This window comes from Geotrypetes seraphini, chromosome 1 (genome assembly GCF_902459505.1).
Source record: "Geotrypetes seraphini chromosome 1, aGeoSer1.1, whole genome shotgun sequence".
Taxonomy (NCBI): domain Eukaryota; kingdom Metazoa; phylum Chordata; class Amphibia; order Gymnophiona; family Dermophiidae; genus Geotrypetes; species Geotrypetes seraphini.
Window position 1 is genome coordinate 61546770 of NC_047084.1, and position 25708 is coordinate 61572477.

The 25708-nt window shown below is 45.4% G+C and overlaps 1 protein-coding gene across 1 annotated transcript in view; it reads left to right on the forward strand.

Moving 5' to 3' along the window:
• OXCT1 (3-oxoacid CoA-transferase 1) overlaps positions 1 to 25708 on the forward strand; it is a 283735-nt gene that overhangs the window by 39077 nt on the left and 218950 nt on the right. The window contains exon 4 of the mRNA XM_033932237.1: positions 24367 to 24502. Coding sequence (XP_033788128.1) covers positions 24367 to 24502 — 136 coding nt within the window. The remainder of the gene's footprint in view (positions 1 to 24366; positions 24503 to 25708) is intronic.

Here is a 25708-nt window from a genome sequence, read left to right on the forward strand (position 1 = left end):
TGACCAGTTGCTCCATGAAGCAGTCCCTCACAGCTTCTACAAATCCTGTTTCCCTAGTGCAGTTGGAGTGACCCGTACTCCAGTCTATCCCCGGGTAGTTAAAGTCCCCCATCACTGTTACACTTCCAGTCCTGCACTCCTGTCTCAGTTCAGCTTCCAAGTCGTGTCCGACTCCTTCTGGCGTACTAGGTGGGCGATAGTACATCCCCAGTTTTATGTCTGCACCCTTGTTTCCCGGCAATTTGACCCATAGCGATTCCAGCCCCTCTGCCTTCTTTGCCATATCCATCCCGACTGAGTCGATAGAGTTCTTTATATATAGTGCTATGCCTCCCCCCTTCTTGTGGGTCCTGTCCCTCCTGTAGAGCTTGTACCCCGTCAGCGCCACATCCCATTGATTCTCCTCAGTCCACCATGTTTCTGTAATTCCAATTATATCCAGGTCTTCCCCCTTGGCCACGACCTCTAGTTCACCCATCTTGGCCCTGAGGCTTCTTGCATTTGTGTAGAAGCACCGCAGGTCTCGTCGTTTTTCCTCCACCTCTGCATTCACCTGGGCCGCCTCTCCTGTTCCCTGTACTTCTGCTTTGCCCTCCGCCTTTACCCTTGTAGCTTTCAGCTTCCCCACATTTCCGCCACTCCACTTCCCCGCTTTTCCTCTGGGTTTTCTTGCCCCCTCCTGGGCCCCGGCCTCTGTTCGATCCCCCTCGCCTTGTGTAGCCCCTATAATGCCCTCAGCTTTCGCTTTCTTGCCATCCAGTCCCCCTGTGTCTCCATGCCCCTCAGTCTCCTCCTCCTCCCAGCAAGCTCCCTTTACCTGTTGTTTCCCTCGCTGTCTGATCATGAGATCCACTGGTCTCTCTACTTCCTCCTTGCAGTCAGCCCGTTCAGTATCTGTTCTGGATACTGTTGTCCGAAGCGTCAACATCAGATCAGCTGTCGGCTTTCCCCCTCTCCTCAGTTTAAAGCCCTCTCGATCTCCTTCCTCACATTGGCAGCCAGTAGTCTAGTTCCCTCTGTGCTCAGGTGCAGGCCATCCCGCCGGTAGAGCTTACTCTTTCCCCAGAAGGACGTCCAGTTCCTCACAAAGTGGAAGCCCTCCTCCTGGCACCATCTCCTCAACCATGCATTCACAGCCTGGAGGTCTGCCTGCCTCTTTGCATCTGCTCTCGGTACAGGTAGGATCTCTGAGAATGCTACCCTCCGGGTATTCCGCTTCAGTTTTCGTCCCAGGACCCTGAACTGGTCAGTCAGCGTGGCCATGCTGAAGTTTCTCCGGCTCACATCATTCGTTCCGACGTGGATTATCACCGCTGTCTCCTCTGTCTCTGCTCCATCCAGGATCCTCTCGATCCTATCAGAGACGTCTCGTGTCTTGGCCCCTGGGAGACAAGTCACTAGCCGGTCCTCCCTTCCTCCAGCTACGTGACTATCTACCTCTCTCAAGATCGAGTCTCCTACCACAATAGCAGACTTCCCTTTCCTCAGCAACCTCCTCTGTCTCAGGTCCGTGTCCTCGGTGTAGTGTGGTGTCTCACCCTCGGGGTCTCGGTGAGTCACGGTCTCCTCCTCTTGTGTGGTTCCTCCGCTAGGTCCTTCCCCGGTGTCGCCTTGTGGATCCTGGGTCTCGTCTGCCGACATCCGTCTGTGCAGCTGCTGGTCCTGTCCTTCCACCTTCCTATAGGCCTCCTCGATGAATTTCTCGAGGTCCCTCACCTGGTCCACAATGAGGCCTGCTCCGTCTGTGTCTTCTGTTGACCAGCTCGTCTCCTCTGTGTTGCGCAGTCCCTCCAGTCCCTCCAGTTCCTGGATCTTGACCCTCAGTCTGCCGACCTCCATCCTCAGGCTTTCCAGTTCCTGACACCGACCGCATATGTATGCCCGCCTCCCGGAGGGGAGGTAGTCATACATATGACACTCGACGCAGTAAACTGGGTAGCTCTGCTGGGTTCCTGTAGCCTCCATTTCTTTCTCCTTGCTCCTACGGTCCCTCGGTGGTTGAGAGTGGCTTTCGGCTTGCAGCTAGCTGAAAGAGTAGAGAGAGAGAGAGAAGAATGAGAAGCTGAAGGGGTTGAGAGAGAGAGAGAAGAATGAGAAGCCGAAAAGTTAGAGAAAGAAGAAAATAGTGAGAAGAAACAAATTTTTTTTTTTTTTTTTTTGTTAAAGTTAAAGTTAGGTTTGTTGCTGGGCTGCCTGGGCTCCTTCTCAAGGCTCCTTCGCGAAGGCGCTCTCGCTAAGGCGAGCGCCTTTGCCGCTCGCCTTCGCCGTGCGCCGAACGGCTGGGCGCCATTGGCTCCCTTCCTCTTAAAGGGGAGCCTGGGCCGATGCGACCTGTGACGCGCGGGGGTGGGCGGAGCTAACTCTCGCCGCGACCCCGATCTGCCTGCCTTTGTGTCCTCCTCCCCTCTGTCCGGCTTCCTCCCTCTCCGGCTAAAACCTGCAAGAGAAAAAGAAGAAAACTCCCTCTAGAGACGCCGCCGCAGTCCGCCTCGTGCCCCGGCTCTCCTTCTCTTAAAGGGGAGCCCGGGCCGATGCGACCTGTGACGCGCGGGGGTGGGCGGAGCTAACTCTCGCCGCGACCCCGATCTGCCTGCCTTTGTGTCCTCCTCCCCTCTGTCCGGCTTCCTCCCTCTCCGGCTAAAACCTGCAAGAGAAAAAGAAGAAAACTCCCTCTAGAGACGCCGCCGCAGTCCGCCTCGTGCCCCGGCTCTCCTTCTCTTAAAGGGGAGCCCGGGCCGATGCGACCTGTGACGTGCGGGGGTGGGCGGAGCTAACTCGCCGCGACCCCGATCTGCCTGCCTTTGTGTCCTCCTCCCCTCTGTCCGGCTTCCTCCCTCTCCGGCTAAAACCTGCAAGAGAAAAAGAAGAAAACTCCCTCTAGAGACGCCGCCGCAGTTATATTGTTATATTGTTATTATCCCAGGACAAGCAGGCAGCATATTCTTGACTGATGGGTGACGGCACCGACGGAGCCCCGGTACGGACAATTTTAGAGTGATTGCACTCTAAGAACTTTTTAGAAAGTTCTAGCTCGGCCGCACCGCGCACGCGCGAGTGCCTTCCCGCCCGACAGAGGCGCGCGGTCCCTCAGTTTCTTAGTTTCCGCGGAGCTAAGAAGACGCGTTTTCAACGGCTGTTGAAATTTTCTCATAACTTGCCTTCCCGCTCGCGTAAACGTTTTGGCTTAAATTGCCTTTTTTCTTTCTTTCCATTTGTAAAAAAAAAAAAAAAAAAAAAAACTTTCATTTTTATTCTTCAGTTTTCGGTTTTCCCCGGCGGGGCCTTCTGCCACCATCGAAGCCTCGGCCTTCGATTTGGCGGAAGCCGTTTTTACTTTCATGCCCCCTCAACCGGGTTTTAAAAAGTGCCAGCGGTGTGCTAGGCCTATATCTCTCACGGACCCACACAACTGGTGTTTACAGTGTTTGGGTCCTGAGCATCAGGCCTCTTCTTGCACCCGCTGTGCTACTTTAAAAAAACGGACATTGAAAAATCGCCAAATTCAGCAGCGATTGTTATTCGGTGCCGAGATGTCCGACCCCGTTCCTGCGACTCCGGCTTCGGCACCGATTCAGTCGGCACCCTCGTCTTCGACGCCGCGTGATTCCACACCGGCATCTCAACAGTCAGGTAAGCCGGCTAAGAAGCCTTCCCCGCTGGAACGTCTTCCAGCCTCGAGTGCAGTGAGTCCATTCCTGCCGCCTGTAAGACGCCAGCGGAAGCGCTCCGCCCCTATAGAGGTGAGTCCCTCGACATCGGGCTCCTCATCTCCGGGGCGTCGAGCGGCACCGCAGGTACCGCAGAAGAAAAAAGCGGTACCGGTGCCATCCCTCGATGACCGCATTACGGCCATCCTTCAGGTGCAGCTTAAGGAGCAATTAGAACGACTCCTTCCTGCTATCATGACACCGAACCTTCCGGTGCCAGTCCGCACCGAGCCACCGGTACCGGTTGTGGATCAACCCGTATCGATACCGATTGTGGAACCCGTGTTACCCGCTTCCACTGTCTCGGTACCGCTTCACCTAACCTCATCGGTATCGATGCCAGTCCTTGCACCGGAGCCGAGAGCTCACCATCAATCGGTGCAGACTTCGGCACCGGTGCGACCGATAACTTCTCCTGACTCGGTATCGATGAGGTCGGGTAAGTCGGTGCGCAAAACCCGACACATGCAAACGTCGACACCTGAGTCTCGGGACCCTGATCAGGGGAGACTCAGAGGAACCCTTTCTTTCTGAAGGCGAATGTTCCTCAGAGGAGGAGGATTCGGCTGTCCCTGACCCATCCTCCAAACAGGCCACTTCCTCTTTCTCTAGTTTTTTGAAAGAGATGTGTGAGTCCTTGTCCATTCCTTTGGAGGCTGAATCCAAAAAGTCTAAAGCTTTTTTGGATGCCCTTGATTTTGATCAGCCTCCAAAGGAATTTTTGAAACTTCCCCTTCATGACATCTTGAGGGAAACTTTCTATAAGAATTTAGAGACTCCTTTAACTGTCCCAGGGGCCCCACGTAAACTGGATTCTCTATATAAGGTAATTCCCATTCCTGGGTTCGACAAACCTCAACTTCCACATGAATCCTTATTTGTCGAATCCACCCTTAAAAAGACTTCAGGAGCCAGTGTATATGCATCTGTCCCTCCTGGCAGAGAAGGAAGGGCCATGGATAAATTTGGTAAGAGGCTCTACCAAAATGCTATGTTAGCAAATAGGGCTAGTAATTATGCTTTTCATTTTTCTTTTTATTTAAAGCATCTCCTTACCACCATGGCTTCTTTCGAAAAATATCTTCCTTCACGAAAGCATCCCGCTTTTCACACATGCTTGTCGTCTCTTCTACAATTACGTAAGTTTATGGTTAGATCCATATATGACACCTTTGAACTTACATCCAGAGCGACAGCAATGTCAGTAGCTATGCGTCGTTTGGCCTGGCTTCGGGTATCCGAGCTTGATGTTAACCATCAAGATCGGTTAGCCAATGCCCCATGCCTAGGGGATGAGCTCTTTGGGGATTCCATGGACTCAACCACACAAAAGCTCTCTGCTCATGAGACGCGCTGGGATACCCTGCTCAAGAATAAAAAGAAGCCTCCTCCGCCAAGACCATACAGGCAGCAATCGGCCTATCAACGCCGCTTCACAGCTCGTCCATTGACTACCACTGCTCAGCAACCTAGGCGTCAGAGGCAACAACAACGTCAGCCTCCCAGACAACAGCAGCAGCAACAAGCTGTAAAACAACCTCCTCAGCAGAAGTCACAGCCCTTTTGACTTCATTCTCCACAGTATAGCCAGTATCCCTATTCCTGCTCTCCTGCCTCAGCCTATAGGAGGTCGACTTTCTCTGTTCCTCAGCCGGTGGGAAGTAATCACATCGGACCAATGGGTCCTCAACATCATCCGCCACGGCTACTCTCTCAACTTTCAGACTCTTCCACCTCAAAGCCTGCCAAAAGAGTCTGCTTTGAACAGTCCTCAATCGGCCCTCCTTATTCAGGAGGTCCAATCCCTCCTCCTTCTGAACGCTATAGAGGAAGTTCCTCTAGATCAAAAGGGGCAGGGATTCTACTCCCGTTACTTTCTAGTTCCCAAAAAGACAGGAGATCTCAGACCTATCCTGGATCTTCGCGATCTCAACATTCATCTGGTAAAAGAAAAATTCAAGATGCTTTCGACAGATATGCAACCTATCCTTAAAAACCGGAGAGATCCCGGAGGATTGGAAAATAGCAAATGTCACGCCCATCTTCAAGAAGGGCGCAAGGGGGGACCCGGGAAACTACAGGCCGGTGAGCCTGACCTCAGTCCCGGGAAAGATGATGGAGGCACTGATTAAAGACAGCATCTATGAGCACATCGAAAAAAATGGGCAGCTAAATCCGAGTCAACATGGCTTCTGTAAGGGTAGGTCATGCCTCACAAACTTATTGTACTTCTTTGAGGGAGTGAACAGCCAGGTGGATAAAGGGGAATCTATAGACATCATTTACCTTGATTTCCAAAAAGCCTTCGACAAGGTGCCACATGAGAGACTGCTTAAAAAGATATGGAACCACGGGGTACAAGGGGAGGTCCACCGATGGATCAAAAACTGGCTGGCAAACAGGAAGCAGAGGGTTGGCGTAAAGGGCCACTACTCAGACTGGAAAGGGGTCACGAGCGGAGTTCCGCAGGGGTCGGTGCTGGGACCACTCTTGTTCAATATCTACATAAATGACCTAGAGGCGGGAACTAAGTGTGAAGTCATTAAATTTGCAGATGACACCAAACTATACAGCAGGGCTCAAACCAAGGAAGACTGCGAGGATCTCCAAAAGGATCTAACGCAGCTGGAAAAGTGGGCCGAAAAGTGGCAGATGAGCTTCAACGTGGGGAAATGCAAGGTCATGCACGTGGGGAAAAAGAACCCGATGTTCACATACAAAATGGGGGGAACATCACTAGGGGTTAGTAACCTGGAGAGAGACCTGGGAGTGATGGTAGACGCAACACTGAAGGCATCGGCGCAATGCGCCACAGCCTCTAGGAAAGCAAACAGAATGCTGGGTATCATTAAGAAGGGTATTACGACCAGGACGAAGGAAGTCATCATGCCGCTGTATCGTGCAATGGTACGGCCGCATCTGGAGTACTGTGTCCAGTACTGGTCACCGTACCTCAAGAAAGACATGGCGGTACTTGAGGGAGTACAAAGAAGAGCAACCAAACTGATAAAGGGAATGGAAAATCTCCCATATTCTGACAGATTGAAGCAGTTGGGACTTTTCTCCCTGGAAAAGCGAAGACTTAGAGGAGACATGATAGAAACCTTCAAGATCCTGAAGGGCATAGAAAAAGTAGACAGGGACAGATTTTTCAAATTAAGGGGCACCACAAGTACAAGGGGGCACTTGGAGAAATTGAAAGGGGACAGGTTTAGAACAAACGCTAGGAAGTTCTTCTTCACTCAGAGGGTAGTGGACACATGGAACGCGCTTCCAGAGGCTGTTGTAGACAAGAAAACATTAAATGGTTTCAAAGAAGGTTTGGATAGATTCCTAGAAGAAAAAGGGATTGGGGGGTATAGATAGGTATAGACCATTGCTCAGGCAATGGGCCTGATGGGCCGCCGCGGGAGCGGACCGCTGAGCAGGATGGACCTATGGTCTGCCTCAGCGGAGGCAACTTCTTATGTTCTTATGTTCTTATGTTCTTTCTTTAGCCATCCTTTATCCCCTTCTAAATCAAAACGACTGGCTATGCTCCCTCGATCTCAAAGAGGCTTACACTCACATACCGATCAATGTAACCTCAAGACCATATCTCCGATTCATGATCAATCATTGTCATTACCAGTACAAGGTGCTGCCCTTCGGTCTTGCCTCATCTCCAAGGGTATTCACCAAATGTCTCATTGTGGTAGCGGCATTTCTACGCTCTCACCACCTGCATGTATTTCCTTACCTGGACGATTGGTTGATCAAAGACACTTCCGCTCAAGCAGTCCTTCTGGCCACCAACCAAACCATCCAGTTTCTACAACTTCTGGGATTCGAGATCAATCTACCCAAATCTCATATCATTCCCACTCAGAGACTTCAATTCATTGGAGCGATCCTGGATACACTCCTCATGAGAGCTTTCCTACCATCCAATCGTCTCCAGACTCTTCAGTCTCTCTGTCACCAGGTGCTTCCTCTGCCGTCCATCTCAGCAAGACAAATGATGGTACTCTTGGGGCACATGGCATCCACAGTTCATGTCACACCTCATGCCCGTCTTCACCTGCGCACTCCTCAATGGACCCTTGCTACCCAGTGGTCCCAAGCGTCGGATCCTTGCTCACGACACATATCTGTGACATCATCTCTTCGTCAGTCTCTTCAATGGTGGTTGGTATCCTCAAATCTATCCAGAGGTCTTCTGTTCCATCAGCCTCCTCATCAACTAGTCATCACCACCGACGCATCTCTGTACGCATGGGGAGCTCACTTGAACGAGTTCCAGACTCAAGGTCTTTGGTCAGCCCAGGAAAGGAAGCATCAAATCAATTTCCTGGAACTCAGAGCGATGTTTTACGCCCTCAAGGCCTTCCAACACCTTCTCTTTCCTCAGGTCCTTCTGTTGTGCACAGACAATCAGGTTGCGATGTACTACATCAACAAACAGGGTGGGACAGGCTCTCGCCTTTTATGCCAGGAAGCCCAGAAGATCTGGACTTGGGCCATAGATCACCATCTCTTCCTGAAAGTTATATACATTCAGGGGAAACAGAATTCCTTAGCGGACAAACTCAGCAGAATTCTCCAACCTCACGAGTGGACACTCGATCCCGTGACTCTGCAGTCTATCTTCGATCAATGGGGCACTCCTCAGATAGACCTCTTTGCAGCTCCTCACAATCATCAACTGCCCCTATTCTGCTCCAGACTTTACTCTCCACACCGTCTAACAGCAGATGCTTTTCTCCTCGACTGGTCGAATCTGTTCCTGTACGCCTTCCCTCCTCTGCCTCTCATGTTGAGAACCTTGTTCAAGCTCAAGAGGGAACGAGCCACCATGATTTTGATTGCTCCGAGGTGGCCCAGGCAACATTGGTTCTCCCTTCTACTTCAACTCAGTTCCAGGGAACCTTTTCTTCTTCCTCTGTTTCCTTCTCTGCTTACCCAACAGCAGGGAACCCTTCTGCATCCCAACCTCCAGTCTCTACACCTGATGGCTTGGTATCTCTCGGGCTGAACTCGACTGATACTCTTTTGTCTCAGCCCGTTTGTTCCATTCTGGATGCCTCCAGGAAACCAGCCACTCTACAATGTTACCATCAAAAGTGGACGAGATTTTCTTCCTGGTGTCTTCTTCATCATCTTGATCCCACTTCCCTAGCAGTGGAGACGTTGTTGGATTATCTTCTTTCTTTGTCTGACTCTGGCCTGAAGTCCTCTTCCATCAGGGTCCACCTCAGTGCCATTGCAGCTTTTCATGAGCCAGTCCATGGAAAACTTCTTTCAGCTCATCCCCTGGTGTCCAGGTTCATGCGTGGGCTTTTCAATGTGAAACCACCTCTTAAAGCCCCTCCGGTTATCTGGGATCTCAATGTGGTTCTTTCAGCTTTAATGAAACCTCCATTTGAACCTTTAGCTACTTCTCCTTTCAAATTTCTCACTTGGAAAGTACTTTTCCTTATTGCTCTTACCTCTGCCAGGAGAGTCAGTGAGCTTCATGCACTGGTTGCAGATCCACCTTTTACGGTTTTTCACCATGACAAGGTGGTTCTGCGTACACATCCAAAGTTTCTCCCTAAGGTTGTTTCTGAATTTCATCTCAACCAATCCATTGTTCTACCGGTTTTCTTTCCAAAACCTCATTCTCATTCTGGGGAACAAGCTCTGCATACTTTGGATTGTAAAAGGGCTCTTGCTTACTATCTGGAGCGTACGAAACCCCACAGATCAGTTCCCCAGCTTTTTCTGTCCTTTGATCCGAATAAATTGGGACGTCCTGTTTCTAAACGTACGTTGTCTAATTGGCTAGCAGCGTGCATTTCATTCTGTTATGCTCAGACCGGACTGACACTGGAAGGTTCTGTCACGGCCCATAGAGTCAGAGCAATGGCAGCATCTGTAGCTTTCCTCCGTTCCACTCCTATTGAGGAAATCTGCAAAGCTGCTACTTGGTCCTCAGTTCACACTTTTACATCTCATTATTGTCTGGATGCATTCTCCAGAAGGGATGGTCACTTCGGCCAATCTGTTTTACAAAATTTGTTTTCTTAATGGCCAACCTTCCCTCCATCCCTCTTTTTGTTAGCTTAGAGGTCACCCATCAGTCAAGAATATGCTGCCTGCTTGTCCTGGGATAAAGCACAGTTACTTACCGTAACAGGTGTTATCCAGGGACAGCAGGCAGATATTCTTGCGTCCCACCCACCTCCCCGGGTTGGCTTCTTAGCTGGCTTATACTAACTGAGGGACCGCGCGCCTCTGTCGGGCGGGAAGGCACTCGCGCGTGCGCGGTGCGGCCGAGCTAGAACTTTCTAAAAAGTTCTTAGAGTGCAATCACTCTAAAATTGTCCGTACCGGGGCTCCGTCGGTGCCGTCACCCATCAGTCAAGAATATCTGCCTGCTGTCCCTGGATAACACCTGTTACGGTAAGTAACTGTGCTTTTTGTTTACCTTTTGTATTTTTCCCTTATAGTTTCTATTTTACTTTATTGAATTGTATTTCACTCCCTCCTTACCCAATGTTATGAGTATGTTAAGTTAAAAAATTTTAATCCCCTGTCATTATTTAAACTTTGCTTTTTATTGTATTGTTTCCCTTTAAATATAATTTTTAAATTGTTCATCGCTTATAAGTATGATTAAGCGATTAATCAAAAAAATTATTAAACTTGAAACTTAAACTTGATCAAAAGCACTCTCAAAGAGGTGGGCTTTTAAACGGGCCTTGAACACTGCCAGAGACTGAGTCTGCTGTAGGGATTCAGGCAGCTTGTTCCAAGCAAGGCAGAAGGGATGGAGTCTGGAGTTGGCAGTTGAAGAGAAAGGCACAGATAGGAAGGACACCAGCTGAGTGGGGCTCACGGTGGGGGTGGGGGGGATCATAGGGGGAGATAAGCAAAGAGAGATAGTGAAGGACAGCTGTGTGAGTGCATTTGTAGGTCAGTAAGTGGAGTTTGAATTGTATTCAGAAAGGGATGGGAAGCCAGTGAAGTGACTAGGAGAGGACTAACCTGAGTAAAGTGGCTCTCCCGGAATATGAGTCATGCAGCTGAATTCTGGATGGATTGGTGGGGAGCGAGATGGTTAAGCGGAAGGTCTGAGAGTAGCAAGTTGCTGTAGTCTAAGTGCGAGGTGATGAAGGCATGGATAAGTGTTTTGGTAGTGTGCTTAGAGAAGATGAGTCAGATTTTGGTAATATTATAGAGGAAGAAGCGGCAGGTTTTAGCGATATTTGTATCTGGGCCGGGAAGGAGAGAGAGGAGTCAAAGATGACCCCTAGATTATGAGCAGACAAAATAGGAAGGATGAGAGTGTTGCCACAGAGACGGAGAACAAGAGAAGCGGAAAGGTGGGCTTAGGCAGGAAGATGAGCAACTCTGTTTTAGCCATATTCAATTTTAGATGGCGGTGAGACATCCAGGCAGCAATGTAGGACAAGCAGGCTGAGATTCTGGTCTGGGTTTCAGTAGAGATATTTGGCACAGAGAGGTAGATTGGGAGTTGTCAGCATCGAGGTGATACTGGAAGCCGTGGGAGGAGATCAGCACTCCCAGTGAGCAAGTTTAGATTGAGAAAAGGAGTGGTCCCATGTGAAAGCCAGAGCCAGCTATGTACTTCATGACCAGACCCTGCATCCCTAGCAGCAGCAGCCTCCTTAGAAGTTTCAAATTTATTGCAATTTGATATACCACCTATTTCACAATGAAAGCAGCTAAAAAAAAAAAGAACTATAATAACAAATTCAATTAAAAACTGAAATACTAGATACAAAAGGAATAAAGGGAAAATACTGTTACAATGTTTGTTATTAAAAAAAAAATTAAAAGCTAGAACTGAGCAAACAATGAAGAGAAAGGATAGACAGATTAAAACCTGCTCTAAACCTGGCTTATTGCTGTGTCCAGAATTTCCCGTCTCTGCAGAGAAAGGAGCATCCCTCATCAGGTGCTGAATAGCCTGTGCCCCTGGGAGTTATGTCTAATGAAGACTGAATCATCTTGTTGCACCAGTTCACCTGCACCATTTGCTGGAGTTAGAGAGAAACTGGCAAGTTCCTTATAGTGATTATGTACCTGAATTGCCAGTGTTCTCTTTCTCCATATGTTGGTTGGGATATATAACCCGTTTATCTGGACTGATATAGTAGGATGATAAGGAAAGTATATTGTGCTTACTTGGCATATATCTTTAGTGCTAAATTGCAGTAAAAATTAACCCCCTCTTTTGCGAACGCATAGTGTGGGTTTTAGCACCAGCAGTGGCACTAACTGCTCCAACGCTCATGGGAATTCTTTGAGCGTCAGAGCAGTTACTGCTGCCAGCGCTAAAACCCATGCTATGTGTTTGTAAAAAAGGGGGTAAGCATAAATGTAGGCTGTGTGTTTGTCATTCAGAGCACTGATATTATTTTTAATATTTTCTTCTTTTGGTGTGATCATTACAATCAATATCAGTATTAATACAATTCTTATCTCAAAGTGGGTTACAGGAAGATGAAACTAGGCATACATAGGATGTACCAAAATAGTTATACATAAAAATCAAATAAATTGCAATCTATCAGTAATATAACTGAAATAAAGTCTTCAGACCTTTCTGAAATAACATATACTTAGTTATCCCAGGACAAGCAGGCAGCATATTCTCACGTATGGGTGACGTCACTGACGGAGCCCCAGTATGGACCACTTTAAAAGTGCATCGCCACTTTAAGAGTTTAGAAAGTTCACTATAGCCCGAACCACGCATGCGTGAGTGCCTTCCCGCATGATGCAGGGCGCACAGTCCCTCAGTTTCTTAGTTTCTGCGGAGCTAAGAAGTCACGTTTTCAATGGCTGTTGAAAATTTTTCACTGCCTTCTCGCGGTTTCTGACTTTTCAATCAGTTTTTTCTTTTATTTCAATTTTATTTTTAAAAAAACCCAAATAACCAATGTATATTAAACCGTATTTTTCTTTTTTCTTTTGCTGTCGTCAGTTTAGCCTCGGTGGGGCCTTATGGGTCGCCATACTGTTATTTCTCCACCTTACGGCTGTTTTACCATTCAGGACACTCCTGATAATTTTCCATCTGAGCAGTTGCTTTGCTGGGATATTTGTCTTCACCGACATCCTCCCGTGTTTCTCACATTGTCAGGACCTCAGCCTTGCCATTTTCTACTTCCCCTGCTCTTCTCCTCACCAGTGCATTCTCACGTGGGTTCTTCAGAAGCAGTTTCCTTTCGGCGCCATCAGGAATCGGGTGCCCAGCACACTTCCGGCACCGCTAATCCAGCCTCAGGCTCGCTCCTACCTAGGTAAGTTGGCTCACAAGTTTCTCCTTTTGGGCTACAGATCATTGTAGCAGTGAGTCAAGTCCTGCCGACCTCAATCAGCCCCATCTCTGGCTCCACTTCGAAATCAATGAGTGTCTTGATACCGGCATACTCATCTTCGGAGCGTGGAGCGGCACCGATGGTACTGGTTATCGGGCCAAAGGTCCCTGTGTTTATTCTTTCCTGCAGTAACTTTTCCACTCTGCTCCTGATGTGTGCCTTGATACCGGCATTTTCATCTCTGGAGTGCAGACCCGCACAGATGGTACCGGTGGCACAGCCAGCGGTACCGGTGTTTTCCTCTTATGCAGCAGATTCATTCAGTACTTCAAGTACATGTCCAACTGTATTTTCAGTTGTTCGTGCCAACGCCTTTGTCGACACTGACTACTCCGGTGCCAGTCACGTTTGCCTTCTCGACATTGGTAGCACTTGCAAAAGAGTCTCCAACGGTTTCGACAAATCATATGAATGACGCTGGACCGGTCTGGGAGGGCCCTACAGAAATTAAACTGTCTCCAGCCTTCGATAATGAATCCCAGACATTGATTCTGTATAGTTTGGGATTTGAATCTCTGGGGGGGAGGGGGGTTGAGCAAGCCCCCAATCTCTTTGTAGCGGTGAGTTTTTCAACACATGCTTCTCTCTTCCACTTCAGTAGTGTCTGAGGAATTATCTTTTTCAAGATTCCTTAGGGGATTGTCTGCACCTTGTGCTATTCCCTTGGAAGTTGACTTTAAAAAAATCATTCCCTCTGCAAAGTCTAAAGGATTTTAGATACCCAAGGCTCTTCGGATTCCCTTCCATGATGAGGATGTTTCAATGAATCCCTACTGGTGGAGTCAACTCTACAGGCTAGTGTGTAGGCCTCTGTATTTCTGGATTACCAGAATCCTATGATGACTAACTGGTCCAGTAACCAGTTTACTTGGCACAAACCAGTTGCCACATTCTCTCTGCTTGCACATACGGTGCCTGTTTTTTTTTTTGTTTTTTTTTCAGCACTTCTTTTCTGTTCCAACCAGACCTGGTCTGACTTTGAGGGTCTGACCTCCTCATCACTCACCAGAACAGGCTAGAAATTATGCTTTGTTTGGGGGATGACCTCTTTGGTGGGACACTCTGGTCAAGCCCAAAAAGCTACCTTCCCCGCACTCTTCTTCTCACTGAAGATTTGCTCCGCAACCTTATCCTCCATTCAGGGCATAGTCAACGTCAACGTTTTACAGTATAGACCTCGTTCCTTCGGAGGCCGTCTTCAGTTCCTCATACATCGCTGAGAATTCATCACCTCAGCTTTCTGGTTTCTCATCTTCATAGGGCAGGGTTCTACACTCAATGTTTTAACCCCACTCTCAGACCTTTTTTCCAAGAGAGTCTGTTTTGGACAGTCCTCCCTTCTGCTGATTGCTATCGAAGAGTCCTCCTCGATTAGTGGAGTCAGGGATTCTAATCCCGTTTCTACTTGATTCCCAAGAACACCGGACGACTGAGATTTTTCCTGGATCTCAGAGCTCTCATCATTTTTCTAGTCGAGAGGTACTTCAGGACTCGTCTTTCCTCATTCAGAACTACTGGCTATGCTCCCTGGATCTCAAAGAAGCCTGCACACATATCCCAATTCATCCGGATTCCAGAAAATACCTTCGATTTCAAATCAATCACTGCCATTATCAGTACAGGGTCCTTACTTTCGGTCTGGCATCTTCTCCCAGAGTCTTCACGAAGTCTCTTGATTATGGTGGCTGTATCTCTCCGCTCACATGGTCTTTAGGTCTTTCCTTTTCTGGACTACTGGTTGATCACGGCTGTTTCTTCTCAGGAAGTGGTCCAAGCAACATCTCAGACCATCTCCTTTCTTCAGGTTCTAGGATTTGAAGTCAAATTCCCCTTAATCACATCTCATTACGACTCAACATTTATAATTCATTGGGGGCAATCCTAGACACCACTCTCATGGAAGCGCTTCTTCCTCCAGATCGCCTTCAGGCTCTCATCAGTCTGTGTCAGCAGTTGCTTCCTCTTCACACCATCTCTGCCAGACACATGATGGTTCTTCTAGGCAACAGGGCTTCAACTGTTCAAGTCACACCACTGGCAAAACTACATCTTCGCATACCTCAATGGACCCTTGCTCCCCTGTGATCTCAAGCGACGGATTGTCTCTCATAATATACATCTGTGACACCATCTCTTCTGCAGTCGCTTCAACGGTGGATGACCTCCTCTAATCTATCCAGAGGTTTCCTTGTTTATTTGTCTCCTCATCACAAGGTCATCATGACATACGCATCGTCTTATGTATGGGGGTCTCATATGGACGATCAGCAGACTCAGGATCTTTGGACCGCCATGGAACGGAAATTTCACATCAATTTCCTAGCACTCTGAGCAATGTTGTATATCCTCAAGGCTTTTCATCATCTTCTTTGTCCTCAAGTCCTCCTCCTTTGCACGGATAATCAAGTAGCAATGTGCTACATCAACAAGCAAGGAGGCACGGGTTTTATCCTTTTGTGTCAGGAGGCCCAGAACATCTGGACTTGGGCGACAGCTCGCAATCTGTTCTTGACAGCTGTCTACATTCATGGGGAGAAGAATTCCCTAGAACACAACCTCAGCAGAATTCTTCAACCTCAAAAATGGACTCTCAACTCTACAACTCTCCAGTCCATCTTTACTCAATGGGGCACCCCATAAGTGGACTTGTTTGCGACTCCTCACAATCACCAGTTGCCCCAGTTTTGCTCCAGACTTTACTTCCCTCTCCGTCTAACAGTAGATGCTTTTTTCCTGGATTGGATGGGCCTGTTTCTATATGCATTCCCTCCACTTCCTCTCATGTTGAACTTTATTCAAGCTCAAGAGAGAAGCAGCCACCATGATTCTCTTTACTCCATGGTGGCCCAGGCAACATTGGTTCTCCCTTCTCCTTCAACTCGGCTCCAGGGAGTCCATACCTTTTCTAATATTTCCTACTCTGTTCCCTCAGATTTGGAAATCACTGATTCATACCAATCTGCAATGCTTTCCCCCGACAGTTTGGTTTATCTTGGGCTGCGTCCTTCTCATTTATATCTTTCTCAGCCTGTTCGTTAACTTCTGGATGGCTCCAGGAAACCAGCCATTCAACAATGTTACCATCAAAAGTGGATTAGGTTTTCTTTCTGGTGTCTTCTTAATCTTCATGTTCCACCTTCCTTGACAGTGGAATTGATCTTGGATTATTTTCATCTTTTGTTTGACTCTAGTCTCGAGTCTATATCTCTCAGATTTCTTTTAAGTGCTATTGCAGCTTTTCCTCTTGTCAGTCGAGGGTCAACCTCTTACTGCTTAACCTCTGGTTTTTAATGTGTAACCACACCTCATGCCTTCGCCTGTCATTTGGGTGCTACTGTAGTCCTTTCCACTTGGTTTCCAGGTTTCTGAAAGGACTTTTTTCTCTGTGAAACTACCTTTATAGTCTCCACCTGTCATCTGGGACCTTACTATAGTTCTTTCCAGTTTTTTGAAGCCATCATTTGAACCAATGGCCACAGCTCATCTTAGGTTTTTGCCTGGAAAGTGGTCTTCCTTAGTGCTCTCGCCTCTTCCAGGAGGGTCAGTGAATTACAAGCATTAGTAGCAGATTCACCTTTCACAGTTTTTCATCACGACAAGGTGGTTCTGTATACACGTCCAAAGTTTCTTCCAAAAGTTGTCACTTTTCATCTCAATCAGTCAATTGTTCTGCCTGTGTTTTTTCCTAAACCTCATTCTCATGCTGAAAAAACTGCTTTGTATACTTTGGACTGTAAGCGGGCTTTGGCTTACTACATTGACTGGACAAAGCCACAGTGAACTTCTCCCCAACTTTTCATTTCTTTTGATCCAAACAAGTTAGGGCACCCTGTATTCAAGCGAATGATTTCCAACTGGCTGGCTGGCTGCCTGCATCTCGTTCTGCTATACTCAGACTGGACTGGCACTGGAAAATTGTGTCACAGCCCACAAAGTTAGAGCTATGGCAGCTTTTGTTGCTTTCCTTAGATCTACACCATTGAGAAAATCTGTACAGCTGCCACCTGGTCCTCAGTTCATACCTTCACTTCTCACTACTGTCTGGATTCTTTCTCCAGAAGGGATGGGCACTTCGGCCAATCTGTATTTCAAAATTTATTTTCTTAGGCCAACATTCCCATCATCCCATCTCTGTTAGCTTGGAGGTCACACATACGTGAGAATATGCTGCCTGTTTGTCCTGGGATAAAGCACAGTTACTTACCGCAACAGGTGTTATCCAGGGACAGCAAGCAGATATTCTCACAACCCACCCACCTCCCCCGGTTGGCTTCTTAGCTGGCTTATCTTAACTGAGGGACCGCGCGCCGTGCCTCAGGCGGGAAGGCACTCGCGCATGCGCGGTTCGGGCTATTGCGAACTTTCTAAATTCTTAAAGTGGCGATGCACTTTTAAAGTGGTCCGTACCGGGGCTTCGTCAGTGACATCACCCATACATGAGAATATCTGCCTGCTGTCCCTGGATAACACCTGTTATGGTAAGTAACTGTGCTCTATCTAAGTCATAAAGGCAAGACATTCCACACTTAACTGCCTGATAATGAAGAATTAGTGAATAAATCCATTTATAATCTAACACTACATAAGAACATAAGAGTAGCCTTACTGGGTCAGACCAATAGTCCATCTAGCCCAGTATCCCATCTTCACGGTGGCCAGTTCAGGTCACAAGTATCTTGCAAAAACCCAAATAGTAGCAACATTCCATGCTACCGATCCAGCATCAGTGGCTTCCCTCATGTCTGTCTCAATAGCAGATTATGAACCTTTTCTCCAGGAACTTGTTCAAACCTTTTTTAAAACCAGCTATGTTAACCATTCTTACCACATCCTGTAGCAGTGTCCCCTGGTCTTTGTCATTTTTGATAGAGTAAAAAATAAATTCTCTTCTACCCGTTCTACATCATTCAAGATTTTGTAGATTACAATCATATCTTCCATCAGCCGTCTCTTTTCCAAGCTAAAGATCCCTAACATCCTTAGTGCATAGGAAGCAGTGCTGATGACACTTGATATGGCATTCTTGCTGTGCTATTTGCTGCAGTGTATGTCATTCAGAGTATATGTAATACTTGGCTCGTATCTTGAGTAACTTATGGAGCTAGAGTCTCGTATGTTATGTTGGGTATAAATAGAGTCAGTATGCACCCAGTGTCCAGCTGTTTTATTCTTTCCAACCCAATGGAAGCTTGAAAGAATTATACCAAATGAATTAAGAAATATCTTTCTGTCTAGGAGCAAAATAACTCAATGAAAATTTAAGGGAATGGGTTAATACTTGGTATAGGTGAGAAATTAGTGAAAAGACACATAAGTTTGAAAATTGGCCAGATTGGAGTGTTGGGGGGGGGGGGGGGGGGAGAGTTTCTGGAGAAATGAATTCCCCTCCCCACAAATGGCTCAATTCATAGAAATGTATGTATGGTGACAGATAACAGGATATTTCTTCTTTCAAACTACTTTTCCCTGTTCTCTTGTTTTCCATCCCCTTTCTACAACTACCTCTTGACCCCAGAAAACTTCTCCTATCCTCAAAACCTGCTACATCACTGTGCAAACTGTACCAGCTATAAAACTATCTGAGAACAAGCAGGCATTATAGTCTCACTTGTGGGTGATGTCATCCAAAGACAATCAAAAAGTGTAATGTCACTTTAAAACTTTAAGACCGCCCATATTGTACATTTGCTGGTGCCTTCCCACTCGATGTTGGTTCATGAGACCTGCAGTTTGTTTTCTGTGGAGCTGAGAAGCTGTGTTTCAGAGTCTCTAGTGTGTCAAATGTTTCTTCATTTTTGTGCCTTCCCTTACCTTTTTTCCTCAAATATGTCATTATCTTCCTTTTCATGAGATTTGGTTCAGATATTTTCAAGTTTCAAGTTTATTAATTCTTTTGATTAATTGCTTAATCATAGTTCTAAGCGATGAACAATTTAAAATACATTCAATGGGAAACAATACAATACAAACTTTGAACAATACAATAGGTTAAAGATTAGCTCATCATATTCATAACATAAGGTAAAAAGGGGATGTGAAATACAATTTAATATAGAAAAGCAGAACAAAAAAGGAAAGGTACACGAGGGAAAGAAATAAAAGTATATTAATACAATAAAATCAATGGTCTGGGGGTTAAGAGATTAAATATCAAAGGCATCTTTAAAAAGAAATGTTGTTAAATTACTTTTGAATTTTCCTAGATCCTGCTCCTTTCATAAATAAATTGGAAGAGCATTCCAAGTCTGTGGAGCGGTTACCGAAAAAATAAACTGCCGTCTTGTGTTGATAATCTGAAGCGAAGGAATAGTTAATAAATTTTGTTCATTTGATCTTAGAGCTCTGATTGGATTATATTTTTATATTATTAACTGATTGTAGGGGGATGTTTTTTATAGAAATTGGAGCGGGAAGAACGGAACTTTCTTTCCATGGAAATAACATAATATTAGTTTCTCATTGGTTTTTTAGGCCTTCAGGCTCTCTTCAGCCTGTTTTCAGGCCGGGAGCATTGACATTTTTTCAGTTTCTCATCTACTCAAGCTTCCTATACCGTAGAGTCCTTTTATCTTGCATCGGTTGTTTTTCCATCGATGTTCAAAGCTCCTAGTGGCTTCAAGCAGTGCACTCGATGCCACAGGACCATCTCGGACAAAGACTTACATAACTGGTGTATCCAATGCCTAAGTCCTGATCATCAAGACATATCTTGCACACTCTGCTCTTGGTTGTAGAAGAGTTGGCTTAAAGCCAGAAAGTTAGTTTGAACTTTTTGGTTCAATTTTTGATACTACATTACTACTATTATTTCTATAGCACTACCAACACTCCTTGATGAGCACCAAGGCAGGATTAATTCTTTGAGTCTCTCTCTCTCCCTCTCTCTCTGTGTCTGTCTGCCTCTTTTTGTCTCTCTCTCTCTCTTCCCCCTACCCCTACCCACACGCTCCTGATGGCATAAGACAAACCTCAAGCACCACTTAACCTCTTCCCCTTGTTAGCCTATCTCCCTCACCTTTGCGATTGCATTTTTGCTTCAAAATCAAAACATTTTCTTTTTCAGATAGGCCCCAGTGTCAGCAACTATTTCTCTTGCAAATGGCTGCTTGGCCCAAAACTTTCCCTTTGACCCGTGTCACCTAGGCGGAAACAGGAAGCTGCGTCAGAAGGGAAACTTTGGACCGAGCAGCCGCTTGCAATGGTTGCCAACGCCGGGCCCGTCTAATAAAGAAAACATTGAGTTTGAAACTGAAAAATGAGGGGAAGGGAGGTAGATAGGCCAACTAGGGGAAGAAATGCCCGGACTGTGGGGCCCCGGGCAGCTACCCTGTTTGCCCTCCCGTAACAACAACCCTGATCAAAGCATCACACCAGCGGTAGGCCACCCTGACATTTTTGGGTCCAAGACATATCCCTACTGGACCTACCCTTTGATCCCGCCCTGAGTATTAGTATTTGTTTTTGTTAAAATTTAGCTCTGGATTAATTTCCATTTTTATTTTAGTCCCCAACATAAATTAAAAATTATGGGCCTCTTAATGAAACCCATTGAACAGATAACTTTATCAGGATGACTTGTGACCAGCTATGTGCACATGTTAACTTGTCTGCCCTCCTATCCCCATTTTGCATAAACAACAATAAATTTGTGTAGACAAAGTTCTCAGAATAAAGGTGAGATGATTTTTAAAGGGTCAGGTTTGAGGGTAAAAATTTATTTTTACTGGCAAAAATTGACTTCTGTGCTTCCTTTGGCATTTCTGGGGGGAGAGTGAGTGAGCTTGTGTAAGTATACTTCTGATGGTTTCAAGGCAGTTACAACAGCATTGTGAAAAGAATAAGAGAGTGATTATTCCATCTGTATCATTTTTTGTGCAATCTTGTTGTAGTTCAAAATGATTATAGCAATTGTAACACATCTTGTTCACATTTCAACAGTGATCTTTCTCCTAAAAGTTAGCTCACTTGGTTGTTACGTAAATTAAACTTGATTGTAGCTTTTGAGTTGCTTAATCAAGTTCCAGTCAGTTCCTTGACACTTCATATTTTCTGGATTAAACATTAACAGTGTTTCCTTCTGTATGCTTACCTGTAGTGACCTTCAAGTTAGATACGCTGGTTAAGATCCAAAATGTGTTCGCCTGCCCTTACTCAATAATGTCCTTCTGTTTCTTTTAACTATAGTAGAGTTGTAACAAAACTTTCATTACTGATTTATAGTACCATTCACAACTGACCCCTCCCCCCATTAAATGCTTTTTTGGGGGGGAGGGGGAAGGGGGTTCAGTTTGGAGCTTTACTGCCGTTTCTTTGGTGTCCAGCTCAGTCTCAACAGGGGTTAAGATTTGGCACCATGAGCTTTCATTTCCAGCTATCTGAGTTCCTTCCCTGCCCCCCTTATTTTATATGTCCTTCCAGCCCTCAGATGGGGATTCACACATTGGGGTTCCTTCTGGAAAGAACTATGCAAACATGGGTCTTCAGTTTAGTTGTTGGAGGAAAGACTGGCCTGGGAGAGAGATGCTGGACCAATGAGAGGAAATGTGGATAATGGAAAGAGCTTAGGGAAAGGGACATTACTATCGTGTTTCCCTGAAAATAAGACCTATCCCGAAAATAAGCCCTAATATGATTTTCAGGGTAGGTATTAATGTAAGCCCTATCCCAAAAATAAGCCCTTGTTGAAGCGCTGGATTTGCCGGCAGCAGTGCTTCTCCCCTGTCCGCCGCACACCCGCCCTCTGACCCTTCCAGCTCTCCCTCCCAGCTGAATCCTGCCATGAGACCAACATACATTACCTTCTTCCAAACAGCAGCGTCAACAACAATCTTCATGGCTTTCTCCTGCTGGGTCATTCCTTTGCCGCATTGCTGCTGATGTCATCAGCAACGCGGCACACGGAATGCCCCAGCGGAGGAAACCCGCGAAGATTGCTGCTGATGCTGCTGTTTGGAAGAAGATAATATATGTTGGTCTCGCAGTGGGGTTCGGCTGGGAGGGAGAGCTGGCAGTGATTATAACTTGATTGCTGGGATAATCGAGACCTCAGTCATAGATTTTGAATATGAAACTTTAGTTGTAGTACATGCAATAATTGTAACTATGACCTTGTGTCCCCTGTGCAGAAGGGATTGTTGAATTCTTCATTAGTTGGGTGGGTATATATTTTTTTTTCTACATTTTGATTTATAAAGCTCGGAGGCTATATTTTAAATAACTTAAATCTTTATCTGCTTGACTACAGATTACAGGGGGGGATAGAAAATTGCTGGGGGGTGGGGGGGAAATACAAATGTGTGCAGGGCTTTGTATATTGTACTTGGGTTTTTGATTGGGCATTGTTTCCCCAAAAATAAGATCTAGTGCATTTTTTGGGCCAAAAATTAATATAAGATAGGGTTTTATTTTCGGGGAAACACAGTACAGAAGAGAGATGTTGAATATGGACACCGAGAGGTTGAAGGATAGGGACACAGAAGAAAAATGGATGGTGGACACAGAGAAAAAATGTCAAAAGGACAGGAGACTGTAGAGAGTTTAGAGAAAATAGAGGAGAAAAGAGACATTAGGTCCAAAGCATTGACCAGACAACAAAAGTAGAAAAGCATTTATATTTCTATTTTCCGTGACATGTTTTGCAGATTTGCTTTTTGCAGGATTTGTTTACTGGAGCTCTTAAGGGATTCGTCCTCCTCTTCCCTGCCCCCCACTATCTTGAGAGAGATGGCATAGAGGGGCCTATTAAGTCTTAGCTACACTACTACTAGACCCCTTTTCCTGTCTACGCCAAAACTGCTTAAATAGCTTCTGCATTTGAGACAGTTTTTGAAAAACAACTGTGTTAGAGAACACTAATTCAGCTAGCGCTTAGAATATGAGATTTCGGCAGTAGGAACCCAAGCACAGTACCGGGTAGAGCTTTGGATTCTTGCCCAGAAATAGCTAAGAAGAAAAAAATAAAAAAATTTAAATTGAATCAGGTTGGGCAGACCGGATGGACCATTCGGGTCTTTATGTATCTGGGGTTTGTTTCTCTTCAGGCTTCTCATCAAGTCTCTTGCAATGTCATGGGACTTCAATGACCAAATCAAGCTCATAAAAAGCTCCTTTTGATCCACTAAATACCTGTGAACAGAATTTCTGATCTTGAAAAATCACATTTTCATTTGTGGCAATTTCATCAGAGTAAGTGAGCGTCAGGCTCTAATAAATTACACTTTACAGTAAATTCTAGATCAGGGGTGTCCAATCTTTTGGCTTTCCTGGGCTGCACTGGAAGAAAAAAATTTGGCTGGGGCCTCGCAAACACTAACGCTAGCTGATGAGTAAGAAAAATGGTTGAGCAGCTCCCAAATTTGCAATCACTAATATAAAAGATGCACGTATCCTCCATATGCGCCGCTGACAGCGGAAGCCTGGTTCTCCCATTCACTTCCATTACAGCTATGCCTCATCAGAGTGGGGATGCTGAAGCAGCTGTCAGCGGCGCACGTGGAGGATCGCTCAGTCAGGGTAAGTATTACTGTTTTTTTGGGTTCCACAGTGTCACAGTATCCCATTAAAATTGTTTTTGATATATTTTACTTTAAAAAAAAAAAAAATAAAATAAATAAATAAAATAATGCCTCCTTTTAAAAATATTTTAGACCCCCTTTTATGAAGCTGCGTTAGGCTTTTTTATTGCTGCCTGCAGCGGTATTAGCTTCAGCACTCATAGAAAATATATGAGCGTCGGAGCTTTTACCACTGCAGCTGGCGATGATAAAGCCTAACGTGACTTCATAAAGGGGGGGAGGGGTACTCTGTTTAATGACTATAACTCCAGGAGCTTTGTCTAACACATGAAAGGTAATTCTATAAATTGGCTTGTAAAGAAAGGTGTCAGTTGTGCTCATAAGTTGCAGAATGATAGCATTTATATGCATGATTGATGCCAATTACAAAAAGTGTTAAGTGCTATTCTATAAAATGTGTTCTCACATTGCTTAGCACATTGATGTGTGGGGGTGGGGGGGCACATAAACAAGGGCAGAGTGTAGGCGTCTCTCTGAATTACTTGTGTATCTTATAGAATTATATATAAACACACTTCAGGGTGCAATTAGATGCTAGCAATTGCAACTATGATAGTATTACCTTATGGAGCCAAGGAGCTATAATAGAATTTGATGCTAAGTGTATGACATTGGGGTTCATAAATCTTAGCACCAATTTATAGAATTGCTATTATAGACTGTTGTTTATTGTCTATCTAATGCATAAAACAAGCTTTCTTTTTTGTTTTGTAGTGTTTCCAATTTTGGCCTTGGTCTTTTGCTTCATTCTAAACAGATAAAACGAATGATATCATCGTATGTAGGAGAGAATGAAGAGTTTGAACGACAGTATCTATCTGGTGAGCTAGAAGTTGAACTTGTTCCTCAGGTAAGAAGGCTGTGCGAGTAATATTTGTACTTTGCTTACATAAACTTCCAGTTTTTCCTGGTTTTGTAGAATGAGTATATTGGCAGGAAAAAACTGGAGGGCCCATTCAGTTTTCCCAATTTAATTCATCTTAAAGCACTTTAGATCCTTTCACTTTGCCACTGAATATCATTGGGTAGGAATAATCTAAGAATGAACATAGCAGATGAATATCAAACTAGTAGGTGATAGATGTAATATTTTTATTTCACAAACAATTAAATCAGAATCACAGTCTAACATTCACCAGTAGTCCAGAAGATTTCCAGCTTATTCAAGCTCTGCATATTTTAACACTCCAAGCAGCTTCAAGGATTTGTTAAAACAGTTGTCAGTTATCTAGATATGCAACATGGTTCAAAATCAACCTTGAACAATAAGGAAACTCTTAATGGTAAAATACCAGATAGGCTGCCAGCTAACTATCCCAACGATAACTTCTCTGGACCAGTCTCCATCAGTAATACATATTACTGGTTTTACAAGCATCTGCTAGTTTGTTATTCTTCTGCTCTGTTTGTCCTAATCTGTTTTTATTAGGACTGCAGGAAAATTAAAAATTTTAATTGTGATTAATCATATTGTGCTTCAGTGATTAATCGTGATTAATATGCAAGATATTTTTAAAAGAAAAGATGACAAACGCAAATAATTCCCTAATACTTATTCATTTAGATCAGTCCCACAATATTATCCCCAAATCCATAGAACAAAGCATACTATACTCAACTCCTCAAAGTAATCCTGAAATACTATTTCCTTAACTCCACAGAGCTCACTGCACTCACCCCTCAAACTAGACCCCAAATGCTTTCCCTAAACCCAGAGAACAGAAACCACATTCAACTCCAACTTGGCTAGACCCCCATATACTTCCTCTAACCCTAGAGAACAGACACACTGCACTACTCGCCACTCAACTGCCACCTCCAGCTCGGAATAAATCTCAAATGGTAATGCTTATCTTTACTTGATATGCCACCTTTCTTCCATGGATATCAAAGCAGTTTACAATACATTGAATAGTAAGCAGGCAATCTTAAATATTACCCTATCTGTCCCGGTGGGCTTACAATCTAACTATGGTGCTTGGGGCAATGGAGGGTTAAATGGCTTTCTCAGGGTCTCAAGGAAGTGGCACTGGGATTGAATCTGCAACCTCAGGGT